We start from the raw sequence: 13,963 nt of genomic DNA on the forward strand, positions 1-13,963 counted from the left end.
CTTGCAGCTCCGTATACCGATGTCCTTTTACTAAAACAACACATCTCACAGCCCCCCGCCCCGGTACCATGATCACAAGAAGACTCGCATCCACTGTCTCTGTCCCTCCCGAGACCAAGTCTCCTCGCAAGATTGTCCTAGTAGGAGCCGGTTTTCTCGGTAAATCCTCTCTGTAAAGAGATCAAAAAAAAGGCTAACAGTTTCTTGAACAACTATATATATATATAGGATCGTACGTCGTCAAAGCCTTGATTGCAGATCCCCGTAACCGAATCCAGATTGTATCTCGTCACCCTCAATCTCGTACGTCCCCTCCTCCACCCTTGACGGCCCAACTTGTATCTTTACGATCCTGATCAATTTGTCACTTGGCTTTTGCAACAACTAGTCCATTCCAAACTGTCTACTTTGGGAGCCCAGATCCTCCCCCCCGCCTCGGTGGACATCACCTCGCCTTCCTCCACCTCGGAACTGCGCAAAGCCTTCAAGGGGGCTTCCGCCGTCGTTTCCTTGGCGGGCTTGTTGGTGGGGAGCGACAAGCAGATGAAGGCGCTGCAGGAAGATGGGGCGAGGAGGGTTGGGGAAGCTGCTAGTGAGGAAGGTGTAGGCAGGGTGGTTGGCGTGAGTGCCATTGGGGCTGACCTGCGAGGTGTAACTGCCTAGTGAGTTGGGTGGGGGGGGGGGGGGGGGGGTTGTGCTGATGAACGATTAAACGGACATAGTTGGAGGACCAAGGCGAAAGGGGAAGATGCTATACGTGAATACCATCCGACTGCAACGATCATTCGTCCTTCACTCCTCTTCGGTCCCGGCGACTCTTTCTTCTCGGTGAGTACTTTTTTTTTTTTTTATGGCGGTGGTGACAGTGAAACGATCCTGACTTATGTTTTCCACTCAATAAGCGCTTTGCAACCTTGGCAAAGTACCTCCCTTTCCTCCCAGTCTTTGGAGGCGGTATCACTCGATTCCAGTGAGTCGTGGAAAAAAAAAGGCACCTTTACGCTGATACTAATATTATTAGGCCGGTATATGTAGGGGACGTTGCACGGGCGGTCGAGATATGTTGTCGTGACGATCCGATTGTTGTCAGTCAAGTGGCTGGACGTATCATTGAAGCTGGCGGACCGGACATCTTCACTTACCGCGAGATGATGGAGCTCGTGCTTCGCTATACCCACCTTGAAGGTCGTCGAGCGATCATCTCTTTACCCTACTGGCTAGGCAGCGTGCAAGGGTTCTTTCTGGAAAAGTTGCCTGAAACAATGTTCACCGTCACGCGAGATCAAGTGAAGCAGCTACGGAACGATAATATTGTATCGCCCCATCCACCCATGTTTGCTCAGAATTTTGAGGATTTGCTGAAAGCGTTTCCAAGTTCGGCACCGAGCAGTGCGCCCCCTGGGGATGCGGGGTTGCAAAGCGTATACGACATTTTGCCTACTTATTTGGGGGTTGGGAAGAGGGAGGAGGGTAAGAGGACGCATGGCCGGAAAAGTGCGAGTTTGGACGAGGTGAAGGGGATGGGGAAGCGGTAGTGTCAGGGCTTGTACATGTTTACTGCAGTTTATGCATTATGGGATGTAGCAGTGTTATTCTTTCAGCAGATGCTATTCTTCGAGCTGGTCCAACGCGTCTGAGTATGGCATGAAGTGGATGATGATGCTCCGAATAGTAGAAGCGGGTGAGACAACCATGCACACAACCACGCAAATACATGCACACACAGCTACGTCTACGCGGGCACACTTTGGGTCTGCGGGGCGAGCATGGTCTTGGGCAGGATGCTGCCGACGACACCTGCGAGGGCCATGCTGCGGGGGGTGAGCTGTGTACGGCATCGACACGGGACGACGCACCCGAGGACGAGGAGGGGCGCGGTGGCATCCTTGGGCTGGCGGAGGGGCTGCTGGTTGACGTAGCCGAAGACGGCGAGGGCGAATGCGCCCCATACGATGCTGGCTGTCAGCGGTGCCGGGGCGGGGGGACGTACATGGGCTGCTTGATGAACATGCCGGCGGCGGCGGAGGTCATGGCTGTCTGGCTGTACCAGTCGCTGTACTCGGCCCACTCGGGGGAGAGCGGGAGGTGGTACGGGAACAGCTGCGCGCTCTTTGCGGGGGCCTTGTCCAGCACGGGGGGGGGAGTCATGGCGGGGGTGGGTATAGAGAAGGATAAATAAGGAGACGGGTAACGGAGTGGTAAATAAGAATAAATAACCGCGCACCCAATTTTCACTCCACATCTCCACCATGTCCCCCCGCCCGCAGATCAAGGTCGGCGTCCTCGGAGCAACCGGCACAGTCGGCCAGCGGTGAGCCCCCCACGCAGCACTCCCCCCCCCCCCCCGCCCCCCGCTAACCCCAACCCGCAGCTTCATCGAGCTCCTCGCCGCCCACCCCTACTTTGCCCTCCACGCCCTCGGCGCCTCCTCCAGGTCCGCAGGGCAGCAGTACGCCCGTGTCGTCCGCTGGAAGCTCCCGAGCCCCATCCCAGACGCCGTCCGCCACATGGTCGTCCACGAGTGCAGGCCGGACGCCCCCGGCTTCGCCGAATGTGGCGTCGTCTTCAGCGGCCTCGACGCCGACGTCGCGGGCGATATCGGTGCGTCTCCCGCCCTGGCCCCGCTTGCCCGCCCACGCTGACAGCCCCGCAGAAAACGCATTCAGAGCGGCCGACCTCGTCGTGTACTCGAACGCGAAAAACTACCGCAGAGACCCGCTGTGCCCGCTCATCGTCCCCCTCGTCAACCCGTCCCACCTCTCCATCATCCCCTACCAGCGCGAACAGCTCGGCCTCAAAAAGGGCTACATTGTCACCAACGCCAACTGCTCCACCACCGGCATCGTCGTCCCCCTCGCCGCCCTCGAAAAGGCCTTTGGGCCCCTCGACACCGTCATCGTCACCACCCTCCAGGCCATCTCTGGCGCAGGCTACCCCGGCGTAAGCAGCTTGGATATCATGGACAACGTCGTCCCCCTCATCAGTGGCGAAGAAGACAAGATCGAATGGGAGACCAACAAGATCCTCGGCGGCGTCACACCCGACAACAAGGCGTTCGACCTCCACGCGCCCAAACAGATCAACGTCTCCGCCACATGCACCCGTGTCCCCGTCATCGACGGCCATACCGGATGCGTCTCTGTCAAGTTTGCCAGATCGCCCCCGCCCTCCGTCGCAGAGGTCGAAAACGCTTTCAGAGAATACACATGCGACGCGCAGCACCTTGGCGTCCCCTCCGCCCCAGCCCAGGCCATCGTCGTCCACGATGCGCCAGACAGGCCGCAGCCCAGGCTCGATAAAAACCTCCACAACGGTGCCTGTGTGAGCGTCGGCAGGATCAGAGAGTGTCCCGTCTTTGACATCAAGTTTGTCTGCTTGATCGATAATGTCAGACTGGGTGCCGCTACGTCTTCAATCATCAATGCCGAGATTGCGGTCGAGAAGGGTTTGATCCAGTAGTTTTGATAGATTAGTTGGTAACTCCAAAAAATGAGCATATGGTATATGCATTGCATCTTACGTTGCAACTAGAGAATGTCTATGTAACTTGGTCTACAGGAATCAACTCTTGACAAACGCAAAAAATAAACGTCAACCCGGCCAGCGATGATCAGCTCTTTATCTAAAAACACTACTCCAATCAGTCTCAAATGCCATGAATCACACACGCAAACAACTCACCCTCAACCCCTTCTTCCCAACCTTGTTATCAACCGCTCTTTCCAGCTGCATTTTCAGGCTAGCCACCTGGGCTTGCGCGGCCTGCAATGAATCCCGTTGAGATCGCTGGTCTTGGCTGATTTTGCCCATTTGCTCACGCCTCGCCTCCAGTTCCGCCACATGTTCTCTACATGCTGCCGTACTGCGCTTCGTCTCTTGCCTCGCTTCATCAAGGTGAACACGGAGGTTGTTCGCTGTGAAATAAATAAAGTAAGCAAATCAACAACTCGATTCTTTAATCACTTACCCATCTTTTGAGATGCTCGAAGGTCAAGAGCTAGATTATTTACCTTGACTTTTTCGTCTTCAAGCTTGGCCTCCTACAGCATCATCACGGTCCGTTAGCGACTCGATCTCTCCCCAACTCTTTTTCCAATTTACAATCTCTTTAATCTTTTCCCTTTCTCTCTCCATCTCGCTCTCCAACCCGTCCCTCTCAGCCACAGCGGCATCATATACAGCCTGTGCCCCCGCCTCATTCAGCATCTCAGATGACTCGCTTTGCCTCTTTGCTCCTCCTTGTTCTTGTTCCGACGACACGGTCAGTTTGATACTCCCGCGAACATCATCAGCATGGACCGCACCGTTGACAGCAAAAGAGCCTTGCGGGGTGGGCGGTAAAGGGACAGTCGGTGGCGGCCCCTGAGGCGGGCGTACGACAGCCTTGCGACCAGACTTTTGCTCCAACTCGCTCGTCTTTTTTCTTGTCAGCTCGGCGCAAGTCGCCATCAGCTCTGCATTTGCATTTTCAAGCTCAACCTTGATATTCTCAAGTCGTGCATTGTTTTCTGAAAGCTCGGATATCTGTCTTGCGTCATTGTATCGTTCAACGGCGCGTTCATCCCGAACGCGCGAAAGCTCAAACAACGCTTCGTCCGCCTTCATCTTGAGCTGTCGTCGTTGCTCCTCATTCTCAGACAGCGATGATTCCATTTCTCGCGAAACAAAATCTTGCTCAGCCTGTAGCGTCTCCAACGCTTGGGTATGCGCAGCCTCGAGGGACGCAACCACCTCGCTGTGCATCGTCTTGAGAGACTCGAGCTCGTCATGGTGCGCAATGTCCTTTGATTTTGAAGCCTGGTCCCATTTCGTCAACGACAAGCGATGCTCACGCTCCACGCTTTCAATTCTCGCCCTCAGCGTGTTGATAGTGATCTGATTGTCCTCAATCTCTTTCTGGCATGTTTCCAACCGTTTTGTAAACTCCAACTGTGACATATCAGTCGTTTGCGAATGACCAGCCATCAAGGCTTCAAGCTCTGCCGCATGTTCATCGCGCAAACGGTCAAGCGCAAAAGCGTCAGAGGCGAATGACTCCTTGCTGTGAGGAAAAGACGCAGAAGACGGGATAGGGCACGATTGCTTGGCCTTCTCGACAATCAAAACGTCACGTTCTTCCCAAAGGCTCCCGATATCGACCACGTAAGGGTCCTGTAAATGTAGAATTAGTGAAACAGTTGATCATGATAGCTTTTTTTTAAAACACGCACACCCTCCATTAGTTTTTCCTTTAGCTTCTTAATCGTCTTTTGCAAGTCAGCTATCTGAATGAATTGCTGCTCAATGATTCTTCTCTGCGACGCTTCCTTCTCCGCCATATCTCTATCGTGAAAAATCAGCGACGCCGAACGCTCTCAGTCAATCGGTTGGAATTATTAAAACTTACTTTATCAACTTTTCAATTCTAAACTGCTGTGCAACTTTTGCGTCGCCATTTTTGCACTGATTTGTCGAATCCGCCACCTCTTTAAACCTTTCCACACTTCTAGGCGACACTCCTACTGATGATGATTCATAATCTCGACCTTTCGACGTTTCACTGCTCTCACCGTCCTCTTCTGATATATGCACCATATCAACTGACATTACCGGTATAAAATGAGCTTGCGGGCTCGGTGGTAAGGGGACATCCCTGGGATATACCTGTATGCCCGATGTCACTGGTGTTTGTGGCATGTCTGCCTCCACATTTATTTTTGCGCTGGTTTTACGGGAGAGGATATCATGCGCGACTGCAATTTCCAACTGTTTCTCCAGTTGTAGGATATAGGCTTCTCTGTCTCTTAGTTCTTTGTCCCGCTCGTCAATGACCTATGAGCAGAGTGTTAGCTGCAAACTTGCTGGCAGCGGTGTACACTCACACGATGTACAAATCTTAATTCTGTTTCCAGAGATTGAGATGATCGTGAAGACGGCCTGACTTGCACCGTCGGTGACGACAAGAGAGACTTAGTAACTGGCTGACTCCACATGGCGCACGGCGATGTAGCCAACGATTGCGCAGAGAATAGCTCCTGCGAGAGCGATTGCGGCCTGTATATAGAAGCAGCGGTCAGTCTCGACATTCCTAAAAGATATCGCGACCCACCTGTTCCCTTTGGAAACTAAATATCCCCTCCCTCCTCGAAAACCCTGCTTCACAGAAATATTGGATCTGCTCAATAAAGGTAAAGACGCCCTTCTCATTGAGGTTTGTTCCTCATCCGAGTCCAAGCTTGAGTTGGATTCGGCACGAGATACAGCCATGCCCTTCCTTCCTACTCCGTCCTCATCCTGGTTATGTGTTTGCGACAGTTCTTCTGTCGTCGTCTGAGATACTTTGACCATGTCGTCCGTCACGCCTTGAACAAGGCTGGCCTCTGAAATTTTGGCTGTGAGATCAGCAATGCGAGTTTCAGACTCTGAGTATTTTGCCGATAGTTCTTTCAACTCTTTTTTGAGTTGTTCAAGTTGACTGCTCTCTCGATCCGCCTGGCTGGGAGGCATTTCCTTATCTAATATTGTTTTAGGACCATCAATGCCTACAGCTAAAGCCGACGCATCAGCTCGCTCGCATGGCGGCGCGACAGGTCCGGTATTGGAACCCGATGGAATTTCCGACAATGCGAATTTCGAGTCCAGTCCCTTTTGTGTGGATTGTTCATCCTCAACGGTCTCGGACAGTTCCTTTTCCTTCTGTTCAAAATGGGATTGGCCTTTCGCTTTCAGCTGATCTTCAAGCTCCGTGATTTTGCTGTTCTTCTGAGCCAACTCCTCCAATAAACGCTTGTTGTGATCTGCTGCTTCAAGATGGGCGATGTGAGCCTCTAATTCACGAAAAGCCTTCTCATGAATAGCCGCATCCCGCTCATATTTCTCTACCTGAGTTGCAAGATTTTCGCGCAAAGCCTCAGACGTCGTCAACCGTGCTTCAAGCTCTGAAACGTTTTTTGCTGAAGTTGTGCCACTTTCTCGAAGTTTGGCAATTTCCTTCTTTAGCTCAGTGGCAACGAGAATGTGTGTATCCTCCTTGTCGGCATAAGTTTTCAGCTTTGCTTCGAGGTCTTGGATATAAGCTTCACTCGAAGCGTTCCGGTCCGCAAGTTTCACCATCCTCATTCGGAGTTCAGCAAGGTATGTTTCGCTTTGCAGTTGCCTTTCCTGGGCGTCTTGCAAAAGTCGACTCCGCTCTTCAGACATCTCGTTCATAAGGGCCTTTTTTTAAGCATTCAGTTGCATTCTCTTCTGGCTGAGACTAGGCAACTCACAATTTCCCCGCGCAGTTCCTCCAGCTGTTGATTCAGAGCAGAAACGACCTTCTCGTATCTAAACATGGTCAGATCAAAGGCAGCAGTCGTAGTAAACTGCACAGACTCACTCCAAAATGACAGGTTCGACCGTCTCATTAAATTTGGTGAGAGCATCCCCATCGCCAGGGCCACGGCTCTTTAGCTCACTTGAAAGACGCATGTTCTCACTGCATTTTGCCAGATAACGGTCGTACAGCTGTATATCGGGTTAGCAAGTTCCTTCTATACTGCTCAGTATCGTACTTCAGTATGCTCTTTCTGTAACTCAGCCAGCCTCCGAGTCAACTTTTCGCTTCGTTTTAGACCGTCTTCTGACACTCTACTCTCCTTCCCTTCTGCTTCCAACGCTATTACTTGCTTTCTCAACTTGAGGACAGCGTTTTGGAGATATTCTACGTCATCCCACCCGGCTTCAACCTGGTTCACCTTGGCTGAATTACGAATATTTCGGGCACGAGAAGCATACTTGATTGTGTTGAGGGTCTCGCCAATATTGGCTTCAATGGGAGAGATACAAGCGATCATGGTGGTGAGGGCATTCCCACCAATAGAGTCTTGAAGCATACGTGTGAGTTTTGAATCCCGGTAAGGAATATGGCCACGAGATTTGACGGGATCAGATAACGTTGAAATAACGTTACCAAGTGCCAGAAGACCACTGTTAATTGAAATGCCTTCCTTCATACGGTCACCCTGTGCAGCGGTCCGTTTGAGACGTTCTGAACCAGCCAGATCTACCATATTGAATTTACTTGTTATCACCACAAATTCCTCCGTGGAGGCTGATGGATTGATAGCAGATTGAGGTCGGGAGGGGGTCATACGGCTGAAGCTGCTAGGTGGACCACTTCGAGAATGAGGAAGAGTGGGTGAGCGAGGACCCGACGCAGGGAAGCCGATCATAGACGAAGGGCGACGAAGTTGCCTGGTAGGCGTCTCGCTACCTAAAGCAGATAAGGCAGACAGGGCATTGGAAGGCCTCTTCTGAACCAATGTTATTGAGAAGATAGCATGACTTCTAGAGCTCGTGGCATTCATGGTTGTTTCTCCTGTTTTCCTCCTAGTAGATCCTTCCTGAAGCAGCTTCATCACTTCAGATAATGATTTGACCTTGACTTCTCTCACGCCCGACCAGACTATTCTGCCGTCTCGTTCCTCTCGGATGGAAATGGATATGCCTGCACCGGATAGGAGATCTATGATCTCTTCGTTATACAGCTCAAGAAAACTCAGTCGCGCTTCCCATGAGGCGCCTGGCCCTGACTTTTGTTTGTTATCTTCTGCTCGTTCAAAAATGCTTTGCACAGTTCGGGGGATAAGCCCAGTGCGAGGAGTAAATTCAGTACCAGAATAATCAATGTTGTCACCGGTTGTTCCCATAGAGTATGACTTGCCGGAACTGGTCTGGCCATAGCTGCCCACGGTAAAAGGAGTATTAGCCTTGTTTTAGGACAATTCTAGTCTCCACTCACGCTAGAAAGGTGACGTTGTGACCCTTCATAAACTCGTCAACGCTTTCTCCAGCCGTACATTGGTAAAGATCCGTTTGTTGAGCACTTTCTCCCAGAACATAATCGAAGCTGAATGAAGAGTACTTCTTGCCACCAGTACTGATGCTAGGCCCGTGGCCAGTGAGAGCAGCTGGGTCGACATCTACCCGGATATCAGACTTTGAAGTGGGGTGAACGAGGACCGATCGGAACCGAGGAGGAATGGAGGGGTCATCTGGATCGGACGGTCGGATACGCAACACTGATAGGCAGCACACACATCGGATCAGTTGTTCGAATGTCTATCGTGTCAATTCACGCACCAACTTTGACGTTCCTATTTTCTAGAGTATTTGGAGTTTCTTTAGCACCTGCGGCAATACTTGACGCATCACTACTGAGACTAGCTCTAGTATGGCCAAACGTGCTTTGACCGGCTGAAGAATTAGGCCTCGTAATGCTGGATGGAGATAGAGGACTGGGGGGTGCGATGGACTGGCGACGTGATAAGGACATGATGGGATGTGGTGTTATGGAATATGGTGGATGCTGATGAATGAGTAACGGTGGGAATTATGTTGCTGCTGTGAGTCAGTGTGGGGATGGCAAAGCGAAGGATGGACTAGGGAGGAGGAAGGAAGAAGAGGCGGATGATGTGGTCGCACACTGCAGATCTGAGTTATCCGGCGGGCGGGCAGTCCGAAACCAACGCACAGACCGTTCCACACCCCATCCTCCACCCTCCATGGTCCAGATATTATGCGCACTCACCGCTGCTCTTCTTCCTGCTCAAAGCCGCACTAGCAGACAGCAAATATCAAGGTCGCTATTGGGTTGTACCGCTGGTAGCCACCTCGTGTATATTCTCTGCCGAATGATCTCTGCGAATGTTCGAATGCCGATGACTTTCTGAATGGTTAGGCAATAGCGCGCTATACCACGCAAGCCGTACTTGGAATTTCTGTAATTCAAAGGCCCGGATGGCGTATATGCCAACTGGACTGTCGAAAGGATGGGTTTTGGTCGAAACAGCAAAGGTCTCCCCCAGCCTTCGGACCAGGGGAAATGATGATTATCTGCTCATTGTGCACGGCCGTGCTCAGAGTTCGCGATGTCACTTTATGAGAGAATGAGCCAGTCGAATGGCAGAGAAAGACGTGCGGAAATGAGAGTCAAGCCAAGAAGCAAGCAGCGTCACTCGTTGAACCGTTACCGTACGAGCACTAGTAACAAATCCGTCCAACTTTCGTCGTTCAGGCACGACAGTCGGTCGACAAAAAAAGGACGACAAAGGCTCAAAATTATTATGAGTGCATCGCATCATCTTTAATACTTTTATTTTTGGCGAAGCATCCCTTCTCATGCCAGTCGCCAATTAACGACTCTCACCACCACTGGAAATGCCAGACGCACAATCTAATCAAGAACAATGTTCGCATCTCAAGCGTACAGAGCATGGAAGGAGTGCAGAGATTTCATTTTGCATCACACTGATTGTTCGCAGTATTATGGTAGACGGCAAGACGACTTCGCATACGTTGCTTTGTGCATATGATTCGAACTAACGTGGCACGCCCGCCAATACCGTACTCCGTCTGTACCTCGTTCTCGCGTTCATGCACAACAACATGTTCTTCATTTCAATTTGAGGCGATCAATCAGTGTGTCTCACCGCAGTTCCACCTGTTAGCATAATTACTGTTACTATTGCAACATGCGTATTCCTCCTTTCATATTCATCCTTTTGGACTAGTCATCCTCGTTCTTTCGAATGCCCCGCACCGCAATTCCGCCCCCTTCTTTGAATGTCAGACGCAGCCAGAGTTCTCGTAAATCATTGCCCGCCAGCCCCTCCGGATTGCCATGGCCGCCATTTGCAGTTTCCGGTGCGCTGCTATGAAGGACCTGCAAGTCCTGATCGATTCCATCTCGCTCCATAGTATTAGTCTTGGGATGCGTAGATCTAAGTGAGAGCCTTTCCAAAGCATGAAGCTGTTTTTTTTTTTGGAAGAAGGGGCGCGCGCAGACATCAGCTTAACTGCTCTATATGCCTTGAGAACACTCACAAATGTAGCTTCTTTCTCATGCCATTCCTTTTCGATCTCATCGACTTTCTCTACCCCATCTTCCCATCCCCTTACACCTCTCTCCACCTCTTTCACTGTTTTCCCCAGGTCCAAAACCAATCCAAACAACACCATAAGGATCTTGAAGGTTACTTGTTGGCCCGATTGAGGCCCCAGTAAACAGGCGCGACAGATCTTGTCCAGAACCATGTTGTGATACAGAACAATAGAGTGTATGGATTGGAGCCGACGAATACCTCCTGGAGCAATTTCGTCGATTTCCTCATCATGGAGAGTACTCTCCACCCATGCTTCATCCGATTCCTCCTCAGACGTCCCTTGTCGATTATGTGCCTTTCCTGTACAATCCTTCCGCAGCCTCTCTAGCCTTCTTTTCATTGCATCCCAGTTGCTTCCTATTGCAATATCCAACACGTATCTTCCGAATACGTTGACGAAATGGGTCATCCTGAATCGCAGTATCTGCAAACGCCTTTGAGCAATTGATCCTTTGGGGAAGAGCGAGTGCGTAGATCTCTCTTGCAGTCGATAACAAGGCAATCCCGAGGATGGTCTCAAGTCTACGCCAATCTTGTGAGGCTCGTTGAAAAGTTCGAATTGATGTATCACGTCCCAGTACATCGTACGGAGAACGAGGTCAACTCGCGAAAGCCTTAGGATAAGATTGTGGATCGTTTGATACTTCTCCATGAGCTGATGGGGCAAAATGTCTGTAATGGCTACCGGAGGTGAATATGAAAGATATAAGAAATCGAGTGCTCTGTATGGTTATGAGATCAGTAAGTCTTATTTTCTCTGAGCTGCGTTGATCTTTCTCTGGGGACGTACTCAATTGCTAAATCAGTCAATCGTTAGCAGTTGGCAGAGCATTCAAAGTGATACACAAAGACTCAATTTACCTTGTGGGTTCAGCCATCTTGCCCTTTTCCCGCTGTTTTCTTCCTCTGGTAATTCTCGTACGGCAAATGAGACGCGGTCTCCTACGTCTTGCCATACTGACCCCGTCGATTTTTTCCTATCGTTATCTTCATGGTTCAGGAGAGTTGTTCTCAAGGCATACGCAAGCTCTGCACCTCCCGGAGGCCACCGACTTCTTTCGCTCAATCCAATGCCTAGTCCTATTCCCCAGTCACTATCCCGGTCCTGTTTGTCATCATCTTCACCGAGACCTAACCGCGCCCTGATCCGAGCTCTTTTACCGAGCCCCACAGCTTCACCGGCACCTGCACTGTCCTTGCCAAACAAAGCGCTGCTGACGCGCTCCGTAAAACCTACATCTCCGGCTAGCCAGAAGGCTCTCAGCACATCCAAATGGTCGAGGAATCGTAAGTCATGGAGGTACAGAGAGACTAAGGAGGTAGATATGAGGGTTGCGTGAGCAAGCAAGGGATCAAGGATCTGATTGGAAATGAAGATTGACAGTGTTGGGCAAGAAGGGGGGAGAAGCGGGTGATTGGGAGAAGAATGCCGAGATATAAACTCGTGAAGGTATGTGAGTGGAGTCGGGCCCCAAAGTGGGAATTCTGAATGGGAATGGTGTGGATGAGATAATGATAATTGAGAGCCAGGTGGCTGATTAAATAAAGACCATAAATCGCCAATATCAGATTCAGGTCTTGGATATAAAGCGTACTCCTCATGCCGAGGTGTATTGCGCTCGTTGGACTCCATGTAATCCGTTTCATCTTCTTTTTGAGAGGGTATTTGCGTTAGTCTGTTCGACGATGATCGGGACAATTGATGTCGATGCCAATGATCGACTTGTCTTTGAATATGGCGAAGGTGATTTCTTAACTCGCTATAGGCTCACATAAGTTGGTCGAAGTCACAAAACGGTGAATCAGTTTCTCATACCTTTTTTCGGAGTCTCCCCAAATCCATCTAATGTCAATAGCCTGCCTGATGTTGCATAAAGGATGAAGCCCATTTGTGGCTACTTTTAGTGTCCTCAGACCTTTGCCTGCCTCGTATAAAATCCTCCGGGCTTCCTTGGGAACAAATCCGGGCATCCTCCCAGCCGAAAACTCATACTTCCAAGCGTCGCCGACTAATTTCCTCGAGATTCCTAAATCAGTCCATGGTTGCGAACCTGGACTTTGATCTTCATCATCAGTCCCCGGAAAACCCAACCATGATTGAAGGAGGTTCAGAAAAGGAGCAGAAGCTTGACTTAGAAGATAAGCTAAGGCGATTGCAGAAGGGTGATGCTGGCTCGGAGAAGTTGATAAGATGGCCAAGAATTGACCATGCAAGTGCGTGAGTAATGCGGAAGCACGCGATGGGAGAGCATGGGCGTCGGGAGAACTTGTTGGCTGTGCAGAAAAAGATGAACACGCTGTCTGATGCAGAGAGCGGAAAGTCTCTCACCCAACGCACGACACCACATAAGGTCTCAGCAAGTTGCTTCACATGGCGAGTCGCCAACATCCAACTATTCCATCTTGACGGCCCTTGCTCATGACATTCAGTCGCGGCACACGCAAGACGATCCTTGATATACGTGAGATAAGTTCCTAAAGCGTGGAAAAGCGCATGATGTGTTGAAGTGAGAGGACTGAATGAATCAGTTGCCACGCGTAACCGACACAGCTAGACCTACAGATTACTCTGGCTGTCGATGATGAGTTCTAGTCTCCTCACAGAGGTTCCAATGGTCAAAAAGTTTGTTTTGAACCTAGAGAGACAGGAACATTGTCTAAGTAAGCCGGCTCGAGCGCAACCGTCCCTCACTCACCCAGAAAGCGTCTCCCTCTCTAGACCCAATACTCGTTCACTTCTTTCACCCAATACAAAAGCTGAGAGTTTCTTGTCCCACATCAATTCGCCGGTTGTGACTGTGCCTAAAGTGGCTCTCAAGAGGAGCTCTAGTAGCGGTTTTGATTCAAAGGTGGCGGCTTGTGGGAGGGTTACTGGGCTATTCAACAAACTGGAAGATTCCAGACTATATTTTCGTTAGCATAATCCCATGCGCGAGTTATCTCGACTTCTATCTTACGATAAGATCACGGAATCGAAATCGTGTGGTGATCTTTCCGATAGAAAAGATGACTTGGATACCGACGCATTGTTTCCACTATCCAGATCCCAAGTTCGCAAT

At 50.5% G+C, this 13,963-nt stretch overlaps 5 protein-coding genes across 5 annotated transcripts in view; 2 read left to right on the plus strand and 3 right to left on the minus strand.

Moving 5' to 3' along the window:
- Positions 1 to 2: 2 nt before the first annotated feature.
- CNA02430 (expressed protein) lies at positions 3 to 1,583 on the plus strand. Its single transcript, XM_567150.2, has 6 exons — positions 3 to 159; positions 229 to 303; positions 389 to 662; positions 723 to 828; positions 903 to 970; positions 1,022 to 1,583. The coding sequence occupies exons 1-6, from the start codon at positions 69 to 71 to the stop codon at positions 1,533 to 1,535; spliced, it is 1,128 nt and encodes a 375-aa protein (XP_567150.1). The 5' UTR covers positions 3 to 68; the 3' UTR covers positions 1,536 to 1,583.
- Positions 1,584 to 1,585: 2 nt separating this feature from the next.
- On the minus strand, positions 1,586 to 2,154 carry CNA02440 (hypothetical protein). Its single transcript, XM_566643.2, has 3 exons — positions 1,991 to 2,154; positions 1,857 to 1,955; positions 1,586 to 1,811 (listed from the first exon to the last, which is right to left on the minus strand). The coding sequence occupies exons 1-3, from the start codon at positions 2,146 to 2,148 to the stop codon at positions 1,733 to 1,735; spliced, it is 336 nt and encodes a 111-aa protein (XP_566643.1). The 5' UTR covers positions 2,149 to 2,154; the 3' UTR covers positions 1,586 to 1,732.
- Positions 2,155 to 2,247: 93 nt separating this feature from the next.
- On the plus strand, positions 2,248 to 3,561 carry CNA02450 (aspartate-semialdehyde dehydrogenase, putative). Its single transcript, XM_566645.2, has 3 exons — positions 2,248 to 2,311; positions 2,372 to 2,601; positions 2,654 to 3,561. The coding sequence occupies exons 1-3, from the start codon at positions 2,250 to 2,252 to the stop codon at positions 3,457 to 3,459; spliced, it is 1,098 nt and encodes a 365-aa protein (XP_566645.1). The 5' UTR covers positions 2,248 to 2,249; the 3' UTR covers positions 3,460 to 3,561.
- On the minus strand, positions 3,498 to 9,975 carry CNA02460 (kinesin family member 21A, putative). The gene is made up of 14 exons (XM_024656201.1): positions 9,551 to 9,975; positions 9,103 to 9,360; positions 8,762 to 9,041; positions 7,533 to 8,703; positions 7,358 to 7,485; positions 7,248 to 7,305; positions 6,089 to 7,194; positions 5,862 to 6,033; positions 5,387 to 5,811; positions 5,211 to 5,322; positions 4,102 to 5,151; positions 3,968 to 4,040; positions 3,682 to 3,914; positions 3,498 to 3,631 (listed from the first exon to the last, which is right to left on the minus strand). The coding sequence occupies exons 2-14, from the start codon at positions 9,293 to 9,295 to the stop codon at positions 3,623 to 3,625; spliced, it is 5,010 nt and encodes a 1,669-aa protein (XP_024511863.1). The 5' UTR covers positions 9,296 to 9,360; positions 9,551 to 9,975; the 3' UTR covers positions 3,498 to 3,622.
- A 256-nt stretch (positions 9,976 to 10,231) lies between these two features.
- Positions 10,232 to 13,963, minus strand: part of CNA02470 (expressed protein) — a 4,326-nt gene continuing 594 nt past the window's right edge. Inside the window, exons 2-10 of the mRNA XM_024656202.1 lie at positions 13,862 to 13,963; positions 13,601 to 13,807; positions 13,466 to 13,540; positions 13,234 to 13,420; positions 12,721 to 13,178; positions 11,766 to 12,664; positions 11,695 to 11,701; positions 10,846 to 11,626; positions 10,232 to 10,771 (exon numbers count right to left, since the gene is read on the minus strand). The exon at positions 13,862 to 13,963 is cut by the window's right edge and continues 2 nt beyond it. Coding sequence (XP_024512051.1) covers positions 10,529 to 10,771; positions 10,846 to 11,626; positions 11,695 to 11,701; positions 11,766 to 12,664; positions 12,721 to 13,178; positions 13,234 to 13,420; positions 13,466 to 13,540; positions 13,601 to 13,807; positions 13,862 to 13,963 — 2,959 coding nt within the window. The 3' untranslated portion in view covers positions 10,232 to 10,528. The remainder of the gene's footprint in view (positions 10,772 to 10,845; positions 11,627 to 11,694; positions 11,702 to 11,765; positions 12,665 to 12,720; positions 13,179 to 13,233; positions 13,421 to 13,465; positions 13,541 to 13,600; positions 13,808 to 13,861) is intronic.

Source organism: Cryptococcus neoformans, chromosome 1, assembly GCF_000091045.1.
Source record: "Cryptococcus neoformans var. neoformans JEC21 chromosome 1, complete sequence".
NCBI lineage: Eukaryota > Fungi > Basidiomycota > Tremellomycetes > Tremellales > Cryptococcaceae > Cryptococcus > Cryptococcus deneoformans.